The sequence below is a fragment of the Cervus elaphus genome, chromosome 10 (genome assembly GCF_910594005.1).
Source record: "Cervus elaphus chromosome 10, mCerEla1.1, whole genome shotgun sequence".
Classification (NCBI taxonomy): domain Eukaryota; kingdom Metazoa; phylum Chordata; class Mammalia; order Artiodactyla; family Cervidae; genus Cervus; species Cervus elaphus.
In genome coordinates this window covers 41,151,719-41,177,748 of record NC_057824.1, presented here as the reverse complement: position 1 = coordinate 41,177,748, position 26,030 = coordinate 41,151,719, and the positions used below count along the sequence as shown (strand labels likewise).

Below are 26,030 nucleotides of genomic sequence, written 5' to 3'. Positions count from 1 at the left end.
GCTGCTTTTGTCTTCTTTTCAGAGAAATTTTTTTCTCACAATTACAGCCATGGTGGATCTAGAGTTTGATATGATGCTTTGCTTGTTGTCTCTCACTTAGATCATGAGTATGTCCCACTTCATTCAAAACTCCCTGACATTATATCTCATCTCTTTCATTCACAGTGTTTCATGATGGTTTGAAGGAAAGGAACATACATTTGCACTGAGGGAACTGTTTCTCTCTATTCATCCAGGCCTTGGGCAACCGAACAGGGGGTCTCCTGGCTCTCGAGTTCTTTGCTGAAACCTCCAGCTCCACCCAGCCTTGTTAAATTCTTTGCTCAGACTCTATTCTCAGAAAAAAGCCCCAAAACCAGTAGCAACAATTTAGGTTGGCTATGATTACCTTCACACCTACACATTACCTATACACCTTCCTTCCACGGATCTCAAAGTACCTGTCACAGGCGCCCAAAGTCTTCTTCAGATGTTTTATAAGATGAGGATTAAATAAGGACTATATAGGATTAAATATATAGGACTTAATTTAATATATATATAGGATTAAATGAGGACTATATAGGGTACCAAGTCAAAAACGGCCAAGATCTGGAGAGAAAGACAGGCTCCAAGTCTGGCCTATCAATCAGCTGCCATCAGGAATGATTGAGAAGCTCAGTTTTCCCCAATAAGATATAGACATAGTTTCAGTCACCCCTAACCCTCCAAGAGGATCAGATAAGATAATAGATTCAAAAATACTCTACAGTCCTAAAACACTAACTAGTTATGGTGTGGTTGCACTGAAATCAGGAGGTTCTAAACAAGGTCAATAAACACATGCAATGAGAAATACATAAGTTAAAATAAAAATAAAATAAGTGGGATACTATTTATTTGGGGGGTTTTGTTGTTTTTACTGGTTGGCAGTGCTGCAGAGTGTGTGGGATCTTAGCTCCCCAACCAGGAATCAAACCTGCATCCTCTGTATTGAAAGCTCAGAGCCTTAACCTCTGGACCTCCAGGGAAGTCCCAGGATGCCATTTATTTATTTCTTACCACACTGGCTAAAGAAAAAAGAATTTGAGTTTGATAATATTGAGTGCAGGAGAAGATTTAGGGAAACTCTATTCTCGTATTGGTGCTGTTTGGAGCATAAACTGATGGAGACAATTTTTGTTTAAAGTCCCAACACTCAAGACAGTACATGATCTCGATCAGTATTCTGCCCCGTATTTTAAAGAGAGCTGCAGAGACACTCTTTAGAACTTCCTAGTGAGAGATCAGGTCCGGCCCTGCTAATTCCACCCTCGTCTCCCACCTGAATGGACTAGAGAGCTGTGGGATTTTTCCCACTTGTCTTCCAAAGAGGGCTCCTCACACCTGAAGGAGTGGAGGTGTTGCATCAAAAGAACCCTTCACAGAGAGGTACCTCTCCTGCCCGGGACTGCAGGAACTAGAAGGATGAAGGCTGGCAAGAAGTTCTTAGGAGAACCTGGGCTTGGAGACCTACGTGAACATGAAAGCTGATGCTGGCTTCTCACCTGGAGTGTCCCAAAGGAGGGACAGAGTATACTGGAGCAGCCCAAGACGGCCAGGCAAGGAGAGAGATAGGATCACACCCTTATCTTTATGTGAGAAGCCCTAGGCCAAGTGAATGCTGGGCTCAAGTTTTGACAGGCCCGTGCCCAGGACAACTACCTACCTGCCTTGGCAGAGGGACCCAGCAATAATATAATCACGGCAGGAGTGTAACTCCAGGACGGTGACGTGAGCTGTTGGGACAAGAAGGCCTGCCTACATCACCTCTAAAGAAGCCAACAATGCCTCCTGTGAAAGCAATAGTATCTGGATTCCAGTCACAACAGGGTTCCCACACTAGAGTCACCAGCAGTCCTATGTCACTTTCTTCTCCTCTAAGTGACCTAACCCGAAGGAGCCAGCAGAGCAGGGGTGGGGAGGGATTGGGGGAAAGAGGAGGAATGAAAGGAGAGTGAAAAACCAGATCCTCACCCCCTTTTCCACTTCAGATCACTTTATTTTTTTATAAAAGTAATACATTGTTTCACTGGGTTTTTTTATTTTTTATTTTTTTCATGGAGGAGAAAGAAAGAGTGGCTTTAGTACTTTGCCAGGCAAAGGGGGAACACTATAGGCTAGTGCCTCAAGAATTATGCCCCCAGTTGTTTTTTTATTTTTATTTATTTACTTATTTTTGGCTGCACTGGGTCTTCATTGCTGTGTGCAGGCTTTCTCGAGTTGTAGCATGCAGGTTCTAGAGCGAGAGCTCAGTAGTTCTGGCACACGGGCTTAGTTGCCCAAGGCTTGTGGGATCTTCCCAGACCAGGGATCAAACCCGTGTCCCCTGCATTAGCAGGTGAATTCTCAACCACTGGACCACCAGGGAAGTTCCCAGGTCACTTTAAATTGGCAGTGATGTTGAAATTTTGAATCATGCTGGACTGGACATTTTCATACTTGAAAATGAGACTGTTCTAATAGCTGAGAATGACCCCAAAGCTATACAATCCTCCAGAACATGGCTGAAATTGGTGATAAAAGATGGTTTCCTGATGTAATTCTTCAAGTCCAGCCTCTGGAATTTTAACCACTTCACACCCATGTAACCTTTCTAGTCCACCCCTTTTTCAAGTCCACAGTTTAATGGCATCACCATTAAACTGTTTAAGGTGCCCATGCTAGGGGTTTCCCAGGTGGTGCTAGGGGTAAAGAATCCACCTGCAAATATAGGAGACACAAGAGAAGCAAGTTCAATCCCTGGGTCGGGAAGATCCCCTGGAGTCAAAAATGGCAACCCACTCCAGTATTCTTACTTGGAAAAGCCCATGGACAGAGGAGCCTGGTGGACTACAATCCATAGGGTCACAAAGAGTCAGACACGACTGAGCACACACACATGCTAAGTCTTAGGATCTCCACTACTCAGTACCTACCCTAGAGAAGCCCTTGCACGTACGTGTGCACACAGAGACACATCCACAGATGTTCACAGCAGCATCGTTTGTGATAACAAAGGTTAAAGATAAAATACCAGTTAATCAGGGAATGATGAAGTAAGCTGTCACATTCACACGGTGAAATACTACATAGCAATCAAAAAAGAGAAGGTTCTTTCTGCCTAGTAACGTGGACAAATCTCCTGACTCTGTGACTGAACTGAAAAAAAAAAGACATTGCAGAATATGCAGAATAATGTGTCATATTCATGTAGAGTATGACATCATTTATATAGAAAGAAAAACACTATATTATATATTATCTGTGGGACACATAAATGCACAGAAAGTCCTGGAAAACGACTCATCAAACTGACAACAGGGATCATTTCTGATGAGCAGGCTAGTGAGATGCTAGTTGTTGTGAGCCCTAGGGTTATGAGGATAAATTAGATAAAGGAAATACTGAATATAAAATTACTGAGGGGCTTCCCTGGTGGCTCAGTGTTAAAGAATCCACCTGCCAATGCGGGTGACATGGGTTAAATCCCTGATGTGGGACAATCCCATATGCCACAGAGCAGCCAAGCCTGGGCACCCTGACTATTGAGCCTGTGCTCTAGAGCCCGGGAGCTGCAGCTACTGACGCCCGCATGCCCTAGAGCCTGTGCTCCACAACAAGAGAAGCCACTGCTATGAGAAGCCTGCACACCCCAACTAGAGAGTAGCCCCTGCTCACCCCAACTACAGAAAAGCCTACACAGCAACGAAGACCCAGCACAGTCAAAAATAAAGAAAATTTTTTAAAAATAAAAATAAAGTTCTTGACACATAATAAGCTCTCAATAAATGCTTTTACCCGCAGTTTAGCATGGCCCTGGCAGGTGCTAGTTTTCTTGGACACTCAGGAGTCAGGAGGCACCGGAAACCTCTCTGCAGCCAGTTGTGATGGGTTCCCAGGGTCTCCACGAAGGGGAAGAACTCAGGGAGGAGGTTCTGGTCCTTTTCTGGAGGAATCCATCTCTGTGTCCCCATTTCACCTTCCTCCAGCCCCAGGGAGATTCTGGCTGAACCAGGCGGCCCCCAACCAACAAGGAACACCCAGATGAGGCAGGGTTTCCCATAAACTTGCCCCTTGCTGACTGCCTTTGGCTCAGGGACTCCATCTGTCACAATCAGCCAAGGGCAAGGTCACCGGGTCATTCCCCTCAAGGCACACAGCCCAAGCCAGGATAACTTTCCATAGAAAGAACCTGTGAAGATTGTGAAAAGAAAGTTCCCTGCTGTAACTGCAACTCATGGAACAATGGCTGAGGGCAGCAGCAGAAGAGTGGCGAGACCCTTCCCCGACCTTCTGTGCAAAGCCCAGTTCCCAGCCAACAACCACGCGTGGGAGGGGCACAAAGGTGGGCTCGCGGACACCCAGGGCTCCTCTCAGGGGCAGCTCTCTGGAGGAGTCCCCACAACAGTCCCTCCAAACTTCCCTCTCTCCCTCACTCCGGGTCAGACAGGCACCATGATCTATGGCCCCATTTTCTCTTTCACAGGAGTCTTCCCTCAAAACAATCAGGCACATTGAATCCTGTCTTGGCCTCTGCTTCTCACAGTCCCTTCTTCCTAGAAAGGGCCTGGGACCACTTGGGTACCAGCCGCCCTCTGCAGACACCCACGACGGGGATTCAGTCCAGTGGTTGCACATTGTACGGAGGTGCTGGAGTCGAGAGAGAATAAGCATGGTGGTGCTGGGACTTCCCTGGTGGTTGAGAATCTGCCTCCCACTGCAGAGGACACAGGTTTGATCCCTAGTTGGGGAGCTAAGATCCCACAGGCTGCCGAGCACCTAAGCCCACGCGCCACAAGTACTGAGCCCGAGTACCACAAATAAACACCCCATTTGCCACAACTAAGATCAGATGCAGTCAAATAAACAAATGAATTTTTTTTAATGTGATATTTCTGGAGAGTATTGTAGGATGAGTAGGGAGGGCAGGGAAAAGCCATTCCTAGCAGAGAGTTGTGCAATGCGGGGGATACAGGGACCCCAAGAGTTCAGTAGGGTAGACGTATGTGTACAGAAGGCATAAGATGAAGCTGGAGGGGGACCTCCCTGGCAGTTCAGTGGTTAGGACTCGACTTTCACTGCTGAGGGCCTGGGGTTCAATCCCTGGTGGGCAAAATAAGATCCCACAAGCCTCCTGTAAGCAATCTTGGAATCCTTGGAAGTTTCGAGCAACTGAATCACGTGACCATATTTGGATTTTTAGAAAGATTTGATGGGTCCATCAAGACTGAAGGCTGCACAGGCAATGAGAAGATTGTTGTTGTTTACTTGCTCAGTCTTGTCCCACTCTTCGTGACACCATGGCATATAGCCCGCCAGGCTCCTCTGTCCATGGGATTTCCCTGGCAAGAATATTGGAGTGGGTTGCCATTTCCTTCTCCAGGGTATCTTCCTGACCCAGGGACTGAACTCACAACTCCTGCATTGGCAGGCAGATTCTTTACCCCTGAGCCACTGGAGAAGCCCACATGAAAGAAAGTGAAAGTGTAGTCGCTCAGTTGTGTCTGACTCTTTGTGACCCCATGGACTGTAGCCTGCCAGGCTCCTCTGTCCATGGAACTCTCCAGGTAAGAATACTGGAATAAGTTATCATTCCCTTCTCCAGGGGATCTTCCCGACCCAGGTATCAAACCCTGGTCTCTGGAACTGCAGACAGATTCTTTATCATCTGAGTCACCCATACTGCCTAGCAATAGATCAGTCATCTCTTGACACAGATTTAATACGGGAGTCAAACTATAATCGTGTTTATTCATGCTGCTGGATTTGACCACCAACGAATCCCTTCACTTAACGGTTTTATTTTCTAACAAGAAAGAGCTTCTCAGACGAATCCTCTCTTCTGTGTCCCGGAGCCAGGGCACAACAGGCCTTCCTCTGGGAGATGCGGCCAGAAGCACACCCCCAGCCAGATCCTGAGGCCTTTCTTACCCTACACCTTCCTCTCCCCTCCACCCCCAGAAAATTCCCACACTGGCGTCAGTTGCCAGGGGGCCCCAGACCTCACATAGCAGCAGCAGCAGCGACCCCACTGGTGACAGCAAATGGCCCCAGGTCTTCATCCTTCCTTAGGATGGGAGGGGCAGCAGTCCCACCTGCCTGAACCCCCAAAGCCTCTCCCTCCAAGGAAGAGGGGCTCCCACTCTTGGCTTCAGTGGTTATTTTAGGCCCAAAGGCCTAAAAAAAATGTTCACACGTAAGGAAGCAACTCGGGGAGGGAGGGTGATGAGATGGGGGCTTCCTCTCCTTCTCAAGCATCAGGCCCCTGGGGCAGGGCTCTTTCTCTTGGTTAGCAATTGGGGGGGGGGGGTGTCCTCCACGTCTGAGACATTCAGTCAACATAATCCAGAGGCAAAGGGCAATAAATGGGGGGGTCGGTTTATTCACCCAGCAGAGGCTCTGGCTTCCCAGGTGGCACTAGTGGTGAAGAATCCGCCTGCCAATGCAGGAGACGCGGGTCCGATCCATGGGTCTGGAAGATCCCCTGGAGGAGGGCATGGCAACCCACTCCAGTACTCTTGCCTGGAGAATCCCCATGGACAGAGGAGCCTGGCGGGCTACAGTCCACAGGGTTGCAAAGAGCCGGAGACAACTGAAGCGATTTTGCACACAGGCTCTGACAGTTTCTAAATGGCTGTGGCCTGGAGGAATGTATTTTGGGTTTTCTATGCCTCGTGGCTGACAGCTTCGTGATAACTCTGTGTAAGAGCGAGCTGACTGAACAGAAGTCCAGCTGAGTCAGCAACGCTTCAGGTGTGATCCAGCTTGTGAGAGGCAACGTCAGCTGTCCCTGAGGACTTGCTAGAAAGGCCCACTTTTGACCCACCCTTGACCTACTGAACCAGAAATTCTGCCATCTGGGCTTTAGCCAAAGCATTGCGAGGTGCTCTGAAAAGGTGATTTTGGTGCATATGCTCCAGTTGGAGAATCACCCCAGTGGAAGGCCCTTGCGGTGGTGAGACCAGAGCCGACTTCAGAGGCCCCGCAAGGCGGAAAGGAGCGGGAGGCTTCCGGGCCTCCTGACTCCCGCAGAGTTCTCCAGCTCCTCCCCTCCCACCTCCCCAAGCGCCCCCGACCCTTCCTCAATCTCAACTCTTCCCCGATCGTTGGGGCTTCCCGGTTCCCCAGCTAGAGTTTCTCCATTGACCTGACTTCAGGTCTTCCCTTCCCATCACCACCCCAACCCCTGGCTGGCGGTCCCCGGCACATGCCAACCCCCAACTTCTCAGAATGTTTGGAGTCCCGTCCCCAACCCCCTCCGCCCTGCCTGCAACCCCGGCGACCCCGACCAGCCCGGCAGGGCCCCTCACCCCTCCCCGAACCCAACGGGCAGCTTAAGCCTCCGAGCCGCCGCCGCTGCCGCCGCCGCTGCCACCGCCGCCGACGTCTGGCCCCACGAGCAGCAGCGGCTGCGCATTTTTGCCCTTGTCATGCCAACACACGTCGAAGAAGGGGTACACGGGCCCCGGCAGGCGCTCGTGGAAGGCGAAGAGCAGCTCCAGCGCGTCGGGGTCGCTGGCGTCGTAGAAGGAGAGGACGCCGTCGCCGAAGCTCAGGTAGATCCCGATGCGCGTGGGCCGCCTCTCCGGGGTGCGCAGCGCGCGCGGCTCCTTGGCTTCGACGTGAGCCTCCAGGATCTTGCCGTCGCGCAGCCCGAGCAGCCAGAGCCCCTGCGAGGGCACCGCGTGCAGCCGGCCGCGGCGACCGGCCTGAGCGCCGATCACGCCCAGCGCCCAGCGAGGCTTGTCGCCCACCTCCACCTCCCAGTAGTGCTCGCCCTCGGAGAGCAGCTGGTGCGTCACCACCGCCACCGCCTTGTCGAACTGGCGAGGGTCCTCTCCGGCCGGCGGCGCCTTCTGCTCCGAGCACTCCACGCGGCGGCCCGAGTTGGACAGCACCAGGCTCGGGTGGGCCGTGCTCGGGTCAAAGGTCAGCTCCTGCAGCGCTGCCACCGGAAGGAAGCGGGTCAGACCCTGCGGGTGGGCTTCCCTGCGAGCCTTCTCCCAACCCGCCTGTCGGGGGCGCAGCTCTTCTCATCCTCCCAGCATCTCTGGGCAGTGATCCCCGCCTCGGCTTACAGACTCGGGCCAAAGGCCACACCTCTCAAGGCTTCAGTTTGTTCAGCTGTAAAATGAGACCATAATTCCCTCCTTCCAGGGCTGTGGGGAGGACTAAGTGGATACAGGGCCGTGGCACTCACCATCTAAGGCCTTAGAGCAGGAGGTAGTCAGGAAGCCTGGTCCTAAGCTAGTCTCAACCTCACCCCGCTGTGTGACCAAGTCAGGTTTGACCAATCTCTGGGCCTTAGTCTTCTCTTGGCTAAAGCAGAGGTCCCTCCATTCCCCCCAGTGAGGCCGGGTATACATCTGCTGGAGCTCTAGCTCCCCAATGGGCTCTAGCTCTTGCGGAGAAGAGGATGAGTGAGCCCTTGGGTCTCCCCGGCCACAGGCCAGAGTCGGTGTCTGACCCCAGGGTTCCAGCTCCACAGGTCCTCAGCTCCCAGTTAGCAGCGGGTATCATCCCCACTGGCCAGCAGGGGCAGGGATGGTCCGTGGGTCATGCAGGGCTCAAACCCAGGCCCCAGCTTCACCTGCTGCCGGCAGTAGCATCCTTTCAGTAAGCAGGACTTACTGTCAGGACTTCCCTGGTGGTCCAGTGGCTAAGATTCTGCACTCCCAATGCAGGGCACCTGAGGTTTGAGCCCTGGTTGGAGAACTAAATGCCACAGCCAGGAAGTAAAGATTCCACATGCCACAGTGAAGATGGAAGAGCCTCCATGCCCCAGCTAATATCCAGTGGCACAGCCAAAAACAAAGCAATGCCCTCTCCATGTCAATCACCCACCTGAAAACCCCATGCCCTTTAAAGTCCTTCTCTGAGCACAGGTTACAAGGGTGCTAACCCCGAGGGAAAGGGGCAGTGGGCACCTTCTAGGGTGACCTCCCCATTTGGGATTGAGAGGCCTCTCTGTATGCGGCTGGGGCCTCCCATCAACCACACCATCACAAGCACAAACCCAGGGTGAGCCCCTCCCAGTACCTGGCATCAGAGCCCGGAACATCTTCCTCCACACCTGGAATTTGAAGTCATCTGAGATGATGGGCAGCTGGATGTCCAGACGGGCCGGTGGTGGTGACTCTGCCAGGATCTTCTGCAGCCTGGGGGTGGGGAGAAGGGAGGAAGGGTCGGTGGAGGGACTCCCTGGAAGAGGCACAGAGCTGGGGGAGGGCAGGGGCAGTGCCCAGAAGACAGGAGGAAGGAGCTGTGGTCAAGTTCCAGGATGTGCCCCCATCACACCCTGGTTTAAAGCCCTTCTGTTTTCATTAGTTTGGAAAGATGAAAAAGGTGTGAGATGGATGGTGCTGATAGTTACACAACAATGTGAATGTACTTAATGCCACTGTACTTAAAATGTACTCTTAAAAAAAAAAAAAAACCAGGGTAAGATTTCCTGACAGTCCAGTGGTTAGGACTCTACCCTTTCACTGCCGATCCCTGGTTGGGAAACTAAGATCCTGCAAGCCACGCGGTGAGGGAAAAAAAATTGGTTAAAATGGTAAATTTTATGTTATGTATATTTTGTTGTTTTTGTTATTTAGTCTCTAAGTCATGTCCAACTCTTTTGCGAGCCCATGGACTGTAGGAGATCAAACCAGCCAATCCTAAAGGAAATCAGTCCTGAATATTCATTTGGAAGGACTGATGCTGAAGCTGAAACTCCAATACTTTGGCCACCTGATGCGAAGAGCTGACTCATTGGAAAAAAACACTGATGCTGGGAAAGATTGAAGGCAGGAGGAGAAGGGGACGACAGAGGATGAGATGGTTGAATGGCATCACTGACTCTGTGGACATGAGTTTGAACAAGTTCCAGGAGCTGGTGATAGACAGGGAAGCCTGGCTTGCTGCAATCCCTGGAGTCACAAAGATGGACACAACTGAGCAACTGAACTGAACTGGACTGCAGCCCATCAGGCTCCTCTGTCCATGGGATTTTCCAGGCAAGAATACTGGAGTGGGTTGCCATTTCTTCCTCCAGGGGATCTTCCTGACCCAGGGATTAAACCCACTCCCCCTGCATTGGCCAGCAGATTCTTTACCACTAAGCCAGATTTTACCAAAATTTTGCCAAATTTTACCAGAATTTTTTCAAAGCCTTCTCTTGGGATAAGGTCCAGCTCCTACCCCCTTCACAGTTTGACCCCCTCCAGCCACACCAGCTTCATCTTCGCTTCTCTTAGCAGTCTGCACTTGCTGTTCCCTCTGCCTCCAACGCTCTTCCACCAACCCTCTACTTGCATGCTACGTCGCTTCAGTCATGTCTGACTCTTTGCAACTCTATGGACAGTAGCCCACCAGCCTCCTCTGTCCATGGGATTCTCCAGGCAAGAATATTGGAGTGCGTTGCCATGCCCTCCTCCAGGGGATCTTTCCAACCCGGGGATCAAACCCACGTCTCTTACGTCTCCTGCATCGGCAGGCAGGTTCTTTACCACCAGCACCACCTGGGAAGCCTGTTCACTCCTTCAGCATCCAGCTCTAACGTGCACACCTTTGGAAAGCCTGGCCCCGCCACCACCCCCCCGACAGCAGCACTGAGTGACGCCTGTGTCCCTGCCCGCATCTGTCTCCAGCGCTGGTCTGGGAGGTCCCTGAGGACAAAGACAGGTCAAGTTCATGTCCACACAAAGGGCAGGGGAATCCCCATCGACTGAACGGGAGGAGAGGGTGAACCAGCCGGTGTCCCTGGCAGACAAGGGCAAGGTGGGAAAGCGGGCAGGGCCAGGCTGATCTCACCTGCTGGTCACCAGGCAGTATTTCTGGAAAGAGAGAAAAAGAGAATGGAGATGAGCAGGCAGTGGGGACACTGGGGGCTTCTGAGGCTGGGGCAGAACACAGAAATGCTGGGTGCGGGGTCAGGAAAAGTCAGAAAAGGCAAAGGAAACCCAGAATTCAAGGCCACCCCTAGCCCTTTACTGTATGAATTAGAAAAAACTACCACCTTCCTCAAGAAACTAATTCTACCTGATAAAAAAGTATCCTAATAAATATGCAGATCTACAACCTCTATGATACAAATGATGCCCTCTTAGGTACAGCGTCCTTGTGCAGTGCCCCACCTAAACAAGCATAAAGGCCATCCTGGGGCGCACCCCTCCTCGGTGTGTGACCCTGGCTCATCCCTGCCTGTCTCTGGATCTCGGGGTCCCTATGTGACAACAGAATGAGGTCTCCAAAGCCTAAACCCTGGCTGAGGGCCAGAGGGAAGCCATCCAGTGCTCACCATGAGGAATTCTGTCTGTGGCTTGTCTGCCACCTCCTCCAGCACCTTCTCCATCTGCCGCAGCTGCTCCAGGTAAGAGTTCAGGCTCCCCAGCTCCCGCCGCAAGGCGACCCCCGCCTCACCCCGCACTCGCTCAGCTTCACGGTCCAAGGAGCCCTCCAGGGCAGCCAGGAACAAACGCATCTTGCCCAGCTGTTCCCCCACTGCCCCCCGGAACTGACGCACTGTCTCCTGGGGCGGGGGGCAGACAAGAAAGAGCATTTGACTGGGGGCCCCCAGCCTGGACCCCCAGTCCCCGGGCTCTGCTGGGACGAGTCCCTCACCTCCACTTCCAGCAGCTGATGCTCCAGCAGGGCCACGCTCTTCTCCTTCCGCATACATGCCTCCTGCAGCTGCATCTTCTGCTGTGGGAGCTGCGTCTGGTGGGGGGAGGGCAGATATAAAGAAGTGATGCTACCGCCCACCTCCCCCACCAAACCCACACCTCCCCGCCTTAACCCACCCTCTCTGGCTCAGCCTCAATGCCAGCTCCTCTTCCAGCCAGGCTGGCAACTTATCATCCCCCAAACACACTTGCTGGTCTCAGGCACTTGCCAGTACCGGTTCTGAGATCTGGAATGTCTCACCCTCCATTGTCTGTCTCTGTTAAGTCCTCCCCAGCCTTGTCTTCCCTGATTGCATCCCCCCAGCAGGCAGCCCCTCAGCATAGATCTTTGGGAAGACGATGATCACAGATGTAGTTGGGTCTCCTCCCCCGGAGAGGTAAGGGCTTGGCACAATAGCCGGTTTCAGGGGTTAGTGGAGGATGTGTACAGGAGACAGGCAGCCTCTTCCTATTCCTGCCTTCACCCTGTACCTAAAAGCAGAATCTTAGCAAAACCCTCTAACCAGCCTCCCTGCACACTTGTAGGCTCTGAGGATAGTAGTGTAGTATGAGTTGCTCAGTTGTGTCCAACTCTTTGTGACCTCATGGACTGTAGCCCACCAGGCTCCTCTGTCCATGGAATCCTCCAGGCAAGAATACTAGAGTGGGTAGCCATTCTCTTCTCCAGGGGATCTTCCCAACCCAGAGATTGAACCCCAGTCTCCTGCATTGCAGGTGGATCCCACGGCAGTGCATGGGATCAAGCATGGCCAAAAGCTTAAAAACAATGTCTTCTGCATGGACAAACCAAACAAACCTGTGGGCCAGCTCCTATTCTGTCAGTTTGGGATCCTGAAATGCAGGCATAGGGGAGTTCCTAACACATCCAGCCAAAGCCAGTTTGCTGGGAGGTGCACGGCCCTGGAATCAGACTGTTCCAGTCCTGTCGCCCTTACTTCCAGCCTCAATTTTCCTCTTTTGCAGAATGGGAACGGTTATCCCCCACCTACCTTATCTGTGGTCTTGGGGACAAATTGGCAGCCTCTTCCCCACCTCCTCTAAAGGAAACTAGGAGACCCTCTAGGCACTGTTTGCTATGAGTCCTCCCTGAAATTGGACCATGGGCTACTGTGGCCAGCTGCCAGGTCAGTCTCCATCCCCAGACATCTTCCAGGGCCACAACCCTGTCTGCTGCAGGGCAGCGTGGCCTTGGAGGCTCTCAGCCGTCTGATGTTCATGGGTGACAGGGCTGAGCCATGGGGACAAGCATGATGGCACCCTAGAGGCTGGGGGCTGAACAAAGAAGGCTCTTGGAGCATCCCCTGGTGAGGAGGTGTGGGGAACAGTGCTCAACACAGTGCATGATGGGTCTCACCAAGAGGCTAGTGTCCTTCTACTCCGAGGCAAGCAGGGGGAGGCCGCATGACTTTGGGGGTTGTGAGTCCCTGGTTGCCCAGCAGATCCCATTCAACCACTCTTGAGTCTTGGCACGTGGTCTCTGGACCTCTTCCTCCCCAAGGACCCAGGTGTTCTGCCCTACCCCAGGTTTCTTGTCCCCCATGTGGCTCAGATAGTAAAGAATCTGCCTGCAATGTGGAAGTCATGGGTTCGATCCCTAGGTTGGGAAGATTCCCCGGAGAAGGAAATGGCAACCCACTCCAGTATTCTTGCCTGGAGAATTCCATGGACAGAGCAGCCTGGTAGGGTACAGTTCATGGGGTCACAAAGAGTCAGACACACTTTCAGTTTTCCCCCTCCTTCCAGGGATCTTTACTTCAAACCTCCAGCTACCCCCTCCCTGGGGCTTAGGGTGGACTGATGCAGACTCTGAAAGACTGTATCCCAACCCGCCTGCCCCTTTGAGGCTCCTGGGCTTCCTGGTGCCCCGTTCCACTTCATGGACTCTCTTCTCTTTTTGCAGGTAAAGATGGATGAGGATAGGAGTTCTAGGGTCACCAGCAGAGGGGAGTCTGGGTTGGGTGGGCTCCTGGGAGGTGGAGCCTCCTGCAGTTGCCTAGGAGACTACCAGAGAGCACCCCGAGGGACTGGCAATGCTGGAGCGGGAGGGACGGTGAGGCTGGGCCCCTGGAGGATTTGATGGGCTTAAGGGCGGGGTCTACCCCATCTAGAAGTCTGGAGACCAAAGAGAAGTGTCTTGCAACGCTGACGTTTATGGGCAAAGATTACCACCACCACCACCACCCTCAACAGCCGCCTGGAGAAGAGAGTGGCAGCTTCTCCATCGCAGAGATCGTGGACTGCTCCAAGCCTCCGGACCCCGCCTCCCCCAGGCCCTGCACCTGTCGTTTATTCTTCCAACAACCCTATAAATGGCTTCATGACATATCTCCCTGGGCCTGTGTATACACATACACTCCTGTAGCTCTACACGAGTGTGATCTACCACACGTACGCCAGGCGAGCCAGCGTGTGCCTGCGTCTGCATTTGCCAGTGTCTGGGCATCCGCGGAGATGGCAAACCTCGGGGCGCGCACAACCGTGTGTGGAGTCTGGAGGCGTTCAGAACCTCCAGCGCCAACCACAAAAACAGCCTGCACCTGGGTCTCGGTACCACCCCGGGGCTGTGCACAGAGTTGCGTGCACAGGCTTGCCTTGGCCTCCCAGGTCCCTTTGGGTGAAGCTCCATCTGGTAACTGTCAGGCCATTACAAGTTTGGCAGCTCCAGGGGCGCGGGAGCGTGGCGGTCCCGGCCAACGAGGCCCCTCTTATCCAGGGCTACGCCCAGCACCAAGCCTGTTCGCGTGGGCCGCGGGCACCTACCCTGTCCTCCGCTCGGGCCCCAGCAAGGCAGACTCCGCTCTGCCGCTGCGCTCCTCCCGCATCCCCGCGTGCGCTCCAGCGGCCGCGCTCGTCTCGCCGAGGCCAGTCTCGGAGCGCTTCTTCCAGGCTCTGGTCTCCGCCAGGCTCCGCCTTCAGCTCATCTTCCCTAGCCGCCCCGCCCCGCCCGCGTCCCTGGCACCTCCAGGCGCCCCGGGCCCTGAAGCTCCGAGGCCGGATCGGCCCGACCCCGACCCGTCCAACCATCCCATCCGACCCGGATCCCCGCTGGAGGGGCCCGCACCTTGAGGCGCGCGTGGGCTTCGGCGGCCGGCAGCAGGCGGTGGCCGCGGTGAGAGCCGAGCGAGGCGCACACGCCGCACACGAGCGCGCGGTCCTGCTCGCAGTAGATGCTCAGCGGGTCCAGGTGCTCCTCGCAGTGGCCCTGCGGCACCTGCGCCAGCCCCTCCACCAGGCGCGCCAGCTGCAGGTTGGTGCTGAGCGCCTGCGGCCGCGTGGGGGCCTGGCAGCTCGGGCAGAGCACCGTGCCGTCCGCCGCCGGCTCTCCGGCCACGCGGCTCAGGCAGGCGCGACAGAAGCTGTGGCCGCACTCGGCCGTCACGGGCGCGTCGAACAGCTGCAGACATAGCGGGCAGGACAGCTCCTGGTGCAGGAGGCCGGGCGCGGCCGACATGGCGGGCCTGCGTGGAGGAGGGGTCTGTCAGGGAGACTCGGTCGGGGGCCGCGCCCCGGGCCCAACCTCTAGAGGCCTCTCATCTCACACACAGAGGGACCCTGGCTCAGGCCAAAGGAGAAAGGGAAACTCCCTTTCAGGCCCAAAGGCAGTCTCAACCGCAGTTCTCAGCCCCAGCCCCTGTCAGGGACCTGGCTCAACCCCCACCGTTCCTAAACTTGAGGCTGGCTTTCCAACACCGTCCTACCCCCAAGTGTCTTTCCCCTGACTTGGCCCCTGGCCTCAGCCCCAACCCCAAATTCTCCAGAGTCCCCGCCCTCTCCTCTTCTCTCATGCCTCCAGGACTCGCAGCAAGCCCCTGTCCCCCTGTCCCCCCCCTTCCCCTTCTCCCCAGCCACCATCCCCCACCAGGACCCCAGGACTCACAGGTCTGGTTGGAGGTCTTGGCTAAAAAGAGACTCCCAAGAGGCCCAGTTAAGGTCAAGCCTAACTGTAGGCGGCTCAGAGCTGTGTCTGAAGAGAAGCAAGTACCAAGCTCAGAGCAAGGATGGTGATGGGTGCACGGTGAAGAGCAGACAGACAGACCCTCCCAGGCTGAGCCCCAGGACTATATATAGCTTGCCTGGCCCATCCCCTCTCATCACTTCTGGAAACCGCTCTAAAAGTGAGGACTGAGCGGTCAGCGGACAAGCGTCACATGGTAGGGCCACCTGTCCTGGCCCATCACACTCTGCTGTCCCCGGCCCAGCCTGGAGCCAGAACTCAGAGCTAGCAGAGAGACAGGGCCTCTGAAACCACAGAAAAGACAAACATGATTGGAAGGAGTCTCCGCTTGCTCCCCAACTTCACCATTTCCAGCCTCCCCTCTTCCCTGCCTGTGGCCCCCTCCCCAGCTTATCACCCACTTATTCCCCAAAGTTAAGGCATGGAGTGGCACAGGACAGAATCTCCTCCAACCCCTAAAGCTTTCCTTCCTGCAGGACTGAGGGGAGGGTCTTTCCCCATTTGGAGTCTCCAGTGCTCAGCACAAGCCCTGGGGCCACGTGGGCCTCCCTAAGTGCTCAGGAAAGGAATGACAGAGGGACAGTTGAATTAATGAATGAACAGAATCCAGAGCCGGAGGTCAAAACTCAACCCTGCTCTGGGAGCCTCAAGGCTTATCCTTCAGATCTCAGTGTAAATTGCATTCAGCATAAAAACCAAAGTCCTCTTAACCTGTTCATCGCTCACCTCTCCCCCTGCTCACTCCAGCCTTGCCCTTTGCACTTCTAACCCCTCTGCATGGAACATTCTTGAAAACCCTGTTATTGGAAGCTGCTGCATAGCAAGGGAGCTCAGCTTGATATTTTGTGAAGACCTGGAGGGGTAGGATGAGGGGATGGGAGGGCAGCTCAAGAGAGAGGGGATGTATGTATAGTTAGAGCTGATAAACTTTGTTGTACAGCAGAAACTAACACATTAAAATATAAATAAAACACAGTTATGGCGTGACCACCTCCCCCCCGCCCCGATCATTCCCCCATGTCACCATTTTCAGTGGGGCTTTTCCTAACTCCCTGATTTTAAATCTCACATCTTCCTTCCTCAATTTATTTTTCTCCATAACATTTATCACAATCTGACACATACATATTTCATTTGTTAGTTTCTTGTCTTGTCTTCTCCTACCAGAAGATAATTTTTGTTCACTGCTCCTCTCCAACTTCCAACAAAGTCTGGGGCACACAGCAGTTGCTCAGTAAACACTCAATGAATGAATAATCACAAGGACTCACTCTGTCCTTCTCTTCTGACCTCTCAGCCTTTTCCTGGACTTATTTCCCCCTCGACCACTCTCTGTCTCTGTTAGTCTGAGTTTCCATAACAGTCAGATCAATTGTCCCACGAGAGTAACCAGACACCCCCACCATAGGTGAGAAACAAGGTGGAATTATTTCCCCTGATTATAAAGGAGGAGGCAGCTGTCCCCTGCTCCCCTTCTTCAAGGTCATCACACTTCAACTTTTTGGCAAGTAAATAAATCTCCACAGAAGCCAGAGAGCTCCTAGCACACCTTCTCTTTTGTGACTCACCTCTTAAGTTCTGCGGCTCATTCCTTCTATTTTTTTAGTTAATTATTTGGCTACATCGGGTCTTGGCTGCTGCATGCCAGAATCTTCCGTTGCATCATTTGGAATCTTAAATTATGGCGCACTTTAGATGTGGTGCTTGGACTTAGTTGCTTCGCAGCATGTGGGATCTTTCTCCTGGAGGAGGAAATCGCAACCCACTTCATTATTGTGCCAGGAAAATCCCATGGACAGAGGAGCCTGGGGTGGGGGGGGGGGGCGGGTGGTGGGTACAGTCCACGGGGTCGCTAAGAGTTGGACACGACTGAGTGACTGAACACACACACAGATGGGATCTTAACTCCCCAACTAGGAATCAAACCCATGCCCCCCGCACTGTGAGACAGTTTCTTAACCACTGGACCACCAGGGAAGTCCCTCATTCCTTAAACACTTGCATGTTAAGTTCTTGCATGTTGCATGCTGGCCATCTTAGGAAGCTGCTCCAGGCTTCCTGGTACCTTGGGGGATTAATCTGGGAACTTTGTTCAGGCTGTAATCATTTGGGTGTCTCAGGAAGAGATAAGTGAGGTTTTATGATTCTTTTGGATCAGAGCAATTAACTATATTAATAGCTGTATTATATAGCACCATCCTTATGGCAGAAAGTGAAGAGGAACTAAAGAGCCTCTTGATGAAAGTGAAAGAAGAGAGTGAAAAAGTTGGCTTCAAACTCAACATTCAAAAAACTAAGATCATGGCGCTGGTCCCATCACTTCATGGCAAATAGATGGGGAAACAATGGAAACAGTGAGAGACTTTATTTTCTTGGGCTCTTAAAATCACTGCAGATGGTGGTTGCAGCCACGAAATTAAAAGATGCTTGCTTCTTGGAAGAAAAGCTATGACCAACCTAGACAGCATATTAAAAAGCAGAGACATTACTTTGCCAACAAAGGTCCATCTAGTTGAGTAGTTATATATGGATGTGAGAGCTGGACCATAAACAAAGCTGAGCGTCAAAGAATTGATGGTTTTGAACTGTGGTGTTGGAAAAGACTCTTGAGAGTCCGTTGGACTGCAAGGAGATCCAACCAAGTCCATCCTAAAGGAAATCAGTCCTGAATATTCATTGGAAAGACTGATGCTGAAGCTGAAACTCCAATACTTTGGCCACCTCATTCGAAGAACTGACTCATTGGAAAAGCCCCTGATGCTGGGAAAGATTGAAGGCAGGAGGAGACAGGGATGACAGAGGATAAGATGGTTGGATGGCCTCACTGACTTGATGGACATGAGTTTGAGCAAGCTCTGGGAGTTGGTGATGGACAGGGAAGCCTGGCGTGCTGCAGTCCATGGGGTTGCAAAGAGTCGGACACGACTGAGCAAATGAACTGAACTGAACTCAATTAACTATATACATGACTACAGATTTAATTCTCCTGGTTATGTGAGTAGCCATAGGGAAATAGGGTGGTAGGGCTTTTTCCCAGAACCCTGAGAAATCCAAGAAAGTTCCACTTCTCCAAACAGGAAGCAGGTGGAGATGAGTGCATACCTGCAGCATCTTTCAGCTACAATATAAGGATAAGTAGGATAATAAACCCTCATGCCTGGAAGTTTGTTATGAGGATGAAATTATTATCTAGATGAATAAAAAACTAAATAGGTAGTAAACTGAATGAACACCGAGGAGAGTGTTCTGGCACCAAGGATTTAGGAAGCTATGACTGCCACTCTGTGTGTGTGTGTGTTCAGTGATGTCCAACTCTTTGGGACCCCATGGGTTGTAGCCCGTCAGGCTTCTCTGTCCATGGGATTTCCCAGACAAGAATACTGGATGGACTAGGTTGCCATTTCCTCCTCCAGGGGATCTGCTCGACCCAGGGATTGAACCCTCATCTTTTGCATCTCCTACATTGGCAAGCAGATTCTTTACCACTAAGCCACCTGGGAAGCCCCCTGACGACTGTCCCTACAACATTCAAATCTTGACTGCTCTTTCCTCATTGTGTGACCTTGGGCAAGTCATTCAACCTGATTTTCTTATCTGTAAAATAGGGATCACATCAGGATTACTATCAAGACTATTGGATTGTTATGAAGATTCAACAGGCCAATTCATAGAAAAGTTTTTGAACAATGTCAGGCCCATACAAAATGTTCAATATTGTTGACATTGATATTATTACAATTATTACTATTAATTTTTCCAATGTATCTTCCTTACACTCCAGTAGGGTCAGTAACACCATCCCCACATCACTGATTGGGAAACTGAAGCTAAAAAACTGTAACAATGACAAAAGCACAGACTCTGTACTAGCCCTGTTCCAAGAAGTACACAATTCTTAATCCATTTATAACCTCATAACAATCCCATCATTGCTCCTATCTTAACTGAAGCCATGAGGCACAAAAAGATTAAATGCCTTGCCCCATGTCTTGGCAGTCTGTGGTCCTTCTGGCCCCAGGGGTGCAATCTGGCTCCAGCAATCAAAGAATTACTTCTGTTGGGGGCAAAGGGGGTCAGGTCACACCCAGGAAACATCTTACCAACCCCAGCTGGTCTGGCTTAGTGCAGGGGGCAAGAAGCTTGGCCTGAGGTGAGACCTGGTGGTTCTTTCCTGCCAGGAGTCAAAGCTCAGAACTCTGAGTACTTCCCCCAGAAAAGGAGGGTCAAGGGAGCAGGGATTCCCATGGCTTCCCAGAGAGTTGCCCAGGACTCCTATCCCCCATCCCCACAAGGGAAAGCCACCCTCCAATCTCCAAGAACAAGCCCGCTCTGGGTCTACCTCCTGGGGGTTCCCTAGAGAAGTCACTGTTCTCAGAGCACCAATACCTGTGGCCTGGTGAGTGCAGACTCCAGAGAAGGGCTGTGACCACAGAGTCACACAGAGAAGAGGCAGAGGACTTGGGAGCCAAATCTGAAAGGGTCTGATACCCCTTGTCACTTGTTTTTCCCACTATTCCAGGGTCTTCTGAATGTGCTCTCTAAGTTTCTGGAGCATTCTGCCAAGTGGAGAATAGTAACATTATCCTTTCTAGTATTGCAACATCTGCCCTCCTAAGGGCGTGTCGGACAGTGTAGAGGAGGCTTATGTTCCCAGATGCATTATCTCTCTAAGCAATCTATCATTTTTTGTCATAAACATACAATTTTTTTTTCCTTTTTTATTGGAGTATAGTTGCTTTACAATGTTGTGTTAGCTTCTGCCATACAGCGAAGTGAATCAGCTGTATGTATACAAACATCTTTTCGGATTTTTGGATTTTCTTGCCATTTAGGTCACCACAGAACACTGGGTAGGGCTCCCTCTGCTATACAGTAGGTTTTCGTTAGTTGTCTATTTTATACATAGTAGTGATTATATGTCAATCCCAATCTCCCAATCCACCTCACCATCCCTTCCCACTTAGTATCCATACTTTCATTCTCTACGCCTGGGTCTCTATTTCTGCTTTGCAAATAAGTTTATCTATACCATTTTTCTAGATTCCACATATATGCGTTAAGATATACTTGTTTTTCTCTTTCTGACTTACTTCATTCTGGGTGACCATCTCTTGGTCCATCCACATCTCAGCAAATGGCACGATTTTGTTCCTTTTATGGTTGAGTAATATTCCATTGTATATATGTACCACCTCTTCTTTATCCATCCCTCTGTTGGTGTACGTTGAGGTTGCATTGCAATTTGTCAGTTTTTGAAAACAAAAGTGGTACTTTTAGGACGTAGTTTGGAATTTGAGCCCAGGAGTCAGGTGGCTCCATCTGTATTCCCTCATGTTACCACCAGGGCAGGCTTCCAGAGGGCTTTCTGAAAACTTGTTTCCTCCTCTGTGTAGGGGGATAGACACACATACCTCATGGGGCTGTTGGGAGGATTAAATGAGGTTATGCATGTTAATTGTTTAGCACATGCCTGGAATATAGTAAATTTGAAAAATGGAACCTACTGTTACTTAATCTTCTACAGCACCTACCATGAGGTTGAGTATATAGGAGATCTTTAATACTATTTTTTTCTTAATTTTTAAAGTTTTTATTTTTTACTGACGTATAGTTGATTTACAATGTTTCAGATGTACAGCAAAGTGATTCAGTTACACGTGTGTGTGTGTGCATGTGCATGCATTTGTGCTCAGTCGTGTCTGACTCTTTCGACCCCCTGGATGAAGAATAGGCGTCTATGATTCTAGACTCTCGGATTTGTTTGTCATTTCATGAAGTCTCATTGAGGTGGAATCTGTTCAAAGTCTTGTGCTGCCTGCTGTGGACCTGAAAGAATGTTCAAGGAGCCCGCCGTCTGGTGAGGAAAGCAGAGAGACCAGACACTGTACGACAAACAGTGAGAAAGGGGTCATGGGGTCGCCAGCCAGTGTGGCCAAGGAATAATTCATTTCGCACAGAGAGGACAGAAAAGCCAACTGGGAATAGCAGACAGAGGCCAGGCCCAGAAGCCAGCCAGCCAACCTGCATGATCCCTCAGTTATGTGACCTTGGGCAAGTCCTCCAACCTCTCTGAGCCTCTTCTCACTTGTACAATAGGGCCACTGTTCCCTATCCCAAGGGGACTGTTGGAAGGCTGAGAAATACTGCATATGAAGGATCACAGACTATATATAGGGCTCATTTTTTTTTTTATTATTTCTTAGACAAAGTGACTCCTGATGCATGTTGGAGGAGAGCAGGAACATATCACGCAGACCAGGAGGGAAAAGAGGCCAAGCAGAGAGCAACTGCTGCACATGCAGAGGTCCAGAGGCCAACGGTGCTGCTGAGGCCGTTAGCGAGAGTCGTAAAGGCCAAGCCAGAGAGCTTGGACTTGATTCTGGGGGCACTGAGGAGGTCATAGGAGGTTTTCAAGCAGAGGAGGGACACGATCAATACGTGGACTAGGAAGATGTAGCCTTCTGGCCACAGTGCACAAAAATCAGTGAAGCGGCTCAGGGAACACTGGCTTCTGGACCATAAGTGCCACCCATGGTGAGGATATTGGTACATAGTACTCCCCAGTCCAGCCCATGGAGGGCAGCATGCACAGGGATGGGGAGCAGGCCCTGCTACTCTGCCGGAAGCTCTTGAATACAACGTGTTGCACATAAACACAGCCTCAGTCATTTCTTCGTTCAGCACATCTTCACTGAGCATCTGCTGTCTCAGGCACTCTTTTTTTAAATCAAACTCTATTTTATTTTTAATTCATATTTGGCTGTGCTGGGTGTTTGTTGCTGCTCGTGGGCTTTCTCTAGTTGTGGCAAGCAGGGGCTAGTCTCTAGTTGTGGCCAGCAGGGGCTATTCTCTAGTTGCTGTGCGTGGGCTTCTCCTTGCAGTGGCTTCTCTTGTTGCAGAGCCCAGGCCTGAGAGCACATGGGCTAGCTGCCTGCAGCACGTGGAATCTTCCCAGACCAGGGATGGAACCGTGTCCCCTGAATTGGCAAGTGGATTCACCACGGGACCCCCAGGAAGTCCTCCCAGGCACTCTCTTGATGCTGAAGATTCATCAGTGAACCAGGCAAGGTCCCTGCTCTCCTAGAACTCATGTTTTGGTGGGGAGATGGGTCCCCATTAAGTGAATAAATGTCTAATAATGTCAGGATCACAGCACTAGGAGGAATGGCAATCGTTACAACCCAGCTGAGAGGGGGAAATGTAGGATTCCCATACCCACCTAGGAAAGACAGCCAGGATTAAAACTGGAGACTGTATGGCTTCAAGCCCACAGCAGTGAAAGCGTCAAGTCCTAACCACTGGACTGCCAGGGAATTCCCAAAACTGCCTCTTTTTGAAGAGCTTGTGTGTAAGGTAGGGCTTCCCTTGTGGCTCAGCTAGTAAAGAATGCACCTGCAATACAGAAGACCTGGGTTCGATCCCTGGGTTGGGAAGATCCCCTGGAGAAGGGAACGTCTCCTCACTCCAGTATTCTGGCCTGGAGAATTCCATGGACTGTATAGTCCATGGGTGTCACAGAGTCAGACACGACTGAGTGACTTTCACTTTCACTCTGTGGAAGGTACACCTTTAGTTACTGGTATCTCCCTTGAGCCATGAGGCCTATTCCACTCACTACTGATCCCACAAAAAAATTATTGAGCTCCTATAGGCCCAGCACTGTTCTGGATGCTGCATATTATAACAATGAGCTGGACAAGCACATTTACAGCCTATCAGGGAAGTCTGATACTAAACAAATACACAGAGCTAGTTGCAATTTAGTCACAATTGTTATAAGAGTTACAAATAAGTAGCAGGTGTTTTGAATTGGAGAGCGTCTGAACTTGGTCTCCAGAGAAAGTAACATTTACCTTAAGACCTAAAATCTGAAAGTTTGTTAGACAAAGAGTGAGGGAAGAGAGTTTCGGGTGAAGGGAATAGCATATGCCAAGGCTTGGAGAAGCAAAGGACCCTGGTACATTTGCGGAACTGAAAGGACAATGTAGCCGGAACTCAGAGACGGAATTGGGGCAGGATGTGGTACAAGACAGGCTGGTGTGGTCCACAGGGGCAGGGGAGCAGGGCCCTCCCAGCCACGTGAAAGGCAAGTGAACGGTTCCAGCCTCGGCTTGGCCTCCAATGCCAGCCCGCACCACCTTGCATGTACTCTTCTGGGTCAAGTCGACCCCAGAATGACTCTCTACCCATGACTTTCCCTTCAGTAAAGAATTTTCTCAACCATTACAAGTGTCTCTTGTCATCAATCCCCAAGAAATTCAGTTTCTGGGGGACCAAATCCTAGCTCTCCCAGGAAGTATTTGGCAAGGTTTCAGACACCATCAGGCTTCCCTGGTGTCTCAGATGGTAAAGAATCTCCCCTCAATGTGGGAGACCCGAGTTCATTCCCTGGGTCAGGAAGATCCCCTGGAGAAGGGAATGGCTGCCGGGTGGGCTACAGTCCATGGGGTCGTAAAGTGTTGGACACAAATGAGCAACTAACACACTTTTTTCAGGCACCATCAGGTAGCCCATGTTATGTTGGAATATTTACAAAGTGGACAAAGGAGTGTTATCATCCCCATTTTGTAGATCAGGAAACTGAGGCTCAAAGAGAGAAAACACAGTTACCTCTGCCCTCTTTTTGACACGTCATTTCTGCCCAATTTGTGGAATTTGGGAAGCTACCTGGTTCTGGCTGTTAGGGTTCTGATTCTATGACATTTGAGTGGGGATGCTAAGATTTAGGGAAACAGGGAGATTTCAGGGCTCTAAAATTCCATGATTCAAAGCCCTGATGCCCCAGTAAACCAGGTTCCTGATCTGGCTAGCTAGTCCAAGCCTAGAGAGGCAGGCACCACCCATGAGCCCTTTTCCACTGGTCTCCTGGGTCACTCCTCAGAGATCAGCCAAATAACGCGATCTGGGCACCCCCCCCCCCGCCCCGCCCCCCCATAGATCAGCCAAAGGATGCGATCTGGGCGCCCCCCGATGGCCAGGAGAGGATGGGAAGGCGCAGGGTAGTCGGAAGTCAACCCAGGGCAACGTTCTGGGGCAGAGACAGGAATTGGGAGAAGGCGGGGAGTTTCTGGTCCCGCCCCAGAGCAGGCTTTCCAAACTGCAGACACCCGGAGTGAGCGGAAGTGGCGGCTGCAGCGGAGGACCCCGGAGACATGGGGTGCACGCGCGATGCCATCCTGGATGCGCTAGAGAACCTGACCGCAGACGAGTTCAAAAAGTTCAAGATGAAGCTGCTTTCAGTGCCGCTGCGGGAAGGCTTTGGACGCATCCCCCGGGGGACCCTGCTGCCCCTGGACGCCGTGGACCTCACCGACAAGCTCGTCAGTTACTACCTGGAGGCTTACGGCGCCGAACTTACGGCGCTTGTGCTTCGCGACATGGGCATGCAGGAGGTGGCAGAGCAGCTGCAGGAGGCCATGAGCAAGGGTAAGCGTGCCCCGCCACACTCCCCGAGGTCTAGGCCACTCTCCCCTCATCTGCACCCTCCTCCCAGCCCCAACTTTTGCCTCTCCTGGCGCTTTCACTTCCTGTTCCTCCTACCCCTTCATAAAAGCTTCTGCGAGGGAGGCTTCCTGCCCTGGGTACTGACCTTGGCTTCCGGGCCGAGACTTCAGAAAGACTTGGAGACACCATTGAACATTTTCTTACAGGCCCTAGAAACGTGCCAGCTGAGGTCAGGGCCCCTCTCCAGAAGACAGCCAAGCCAGGTAAGGCCTTCAATCCCTGACCTCACCTACCTGGGCACCTCACCAGCCCCGCCCCACCACACCCCTGCACAGCCTCAATCTGTTGTCAAGGCCAAGAGCATTCAGGGCGTGCAGTTAGGCCAACTCTTCCCACTCACCTACTCACACTCCTGGGGCCAAGTCTGGCTGAAAAGGAGGTAAGGTTAAGCGCATCCCACTCTATGTAGGTCCTGTTGAGCCCTGCCCCTTAGGGTTGCATTCAGGGCAATTTGAAGGAAAAGTGTTCAAGAGGGACAGACAGGCTCCAGTGCCCACCCTGGGTGCCAGCTTTGCCCCTCTCCTCCCTCTCACCCCAGGACTACACTTTGTGGACCAGCATCGGGCAGCCCTCATTGCACGGGTCACAGTTGTGGATGGGGTGCTGGATGCCCTGTACGGGAAGATCCTGACAGAGGATCAGTACCAGGCAGTGCGGGCGGAGCGCACCAGTTCGGACAAGATGAGGAAGCTCTTCAGCTTTGCTCCAGCCTGGAACCTGGCCTGCAAGGATCTGCTCCTCCAGGCCCTGAGGGACAACCACCCCTACCTGGTGGACGACCTGGAGCAGAGCTAAGGCGCCTTCTCCAGCAATGGCTCCCACATACCACCCCTGGCTGTTCCAGCCAACTTATCTGGAGTCTCTGATTTTCTCATACACAATACATGAAAATCCCACTTGTA

At 51.9% G+C, this 26,030-nt stretch overlaps 2 protein-coding genes across 2 annotated transcripts; one reads left to right on the top strand and one right to left on the bottom strand.

The window, feature by feature from the left end:
• Positions 1-5,726: 5,726 nt before the first annotated feature.
• Positions 5,727-15,761, bottom strand: TRIM72 (tripartite motif containing 72). Its single transcript, XM_043914819.1, has 7 exons — positions 15,547-15,761; positions 14,731-15,127; positions 11,608-11,703; positions 11,285-11,515; positions 10,798-10,820; positions 9,040-9,158; positions 5,727-7,945 (listed from the first exon to the last, which is right to left on the bottom strand). The coding sequence occupies exons 2-7, from the start codon at positions 15,118-15,120 to the stop codon at positions 7,335-7,337; spliced, it is 1,470 nt and encodes a 489-aa protein (XP_043770754.1). The 5' UTR covers positions 15,121-15,127; positions 15,547-15,761; the 3' UTR covers positions 5,727-7,334.
• An 8,908-nt stretch (positions 15,762-24,669) lies between these two features.
• Positions 24,670-26,030, top strand: LOC122701648 (apoptosis-associated speck-like protein containing a CARD). Its single transcript, XM_043914818.1, has 3 exons — positions 24,670-25,050; positions 25,275-25,331; positions 25,667-26,030. Exons 1-3 carry the CDS (start codon positions 24,777-24,779, stop codon positions 25,921-25,923), a joined length of 588 nt encoding a protein of 195 aa, XP_043770753.1. The 5' UTR covers positions 24,670-24,776; the 3' UTR covers positions 25,924-26,030.

Bases quoted from the DNA above. Each gene is read 5' to 3' on its own strand.
- LOC122701648 (XM_043914818.1), top strand. From the start codon at position 24,777: ATGGGGTGCACGCGCGATGCCATCCTGGATGCGCTAGAGAACCTGACC. The intron at 25,051-25,274 runs GTAAGCGTGCCC...ATTTTCTTACAG, and splicing joins GCAGGAGGCCATGAGCAAGG to GCCCTAGAAACGTGCCAGCT. The intron at 25,332-25,666 runs GTAAGGCCTTCA...CTCTCACCCCAG, and splicing joins CCAGAAGACAGCCAAGCCAG to GACTACACTTTGTGGACCAG.
- TRIM72 (XM_043914819.1), bottom strand. From the start codon at position 15,120: ATGTCGGCCGCGCCCGGCCTCCTGCACCAGGAGCTGTCCTGCCCGCTA. The intron at 11,704-14,730 runs GTGCGGGCCCCT...TCCCCCCACCAG, and splicing joins AAGCCCACGCGCGCCTCAAG to ACGCAGCTCCCACAGCAGAA. The intron at 7,946-9,039 runs GTACTGGGAGGG...TTCCGGTGGCAG, and splicing joins GTTCCGGGCTCTGATGCCAG to CGCTGCAGGAGCTGACCTTT.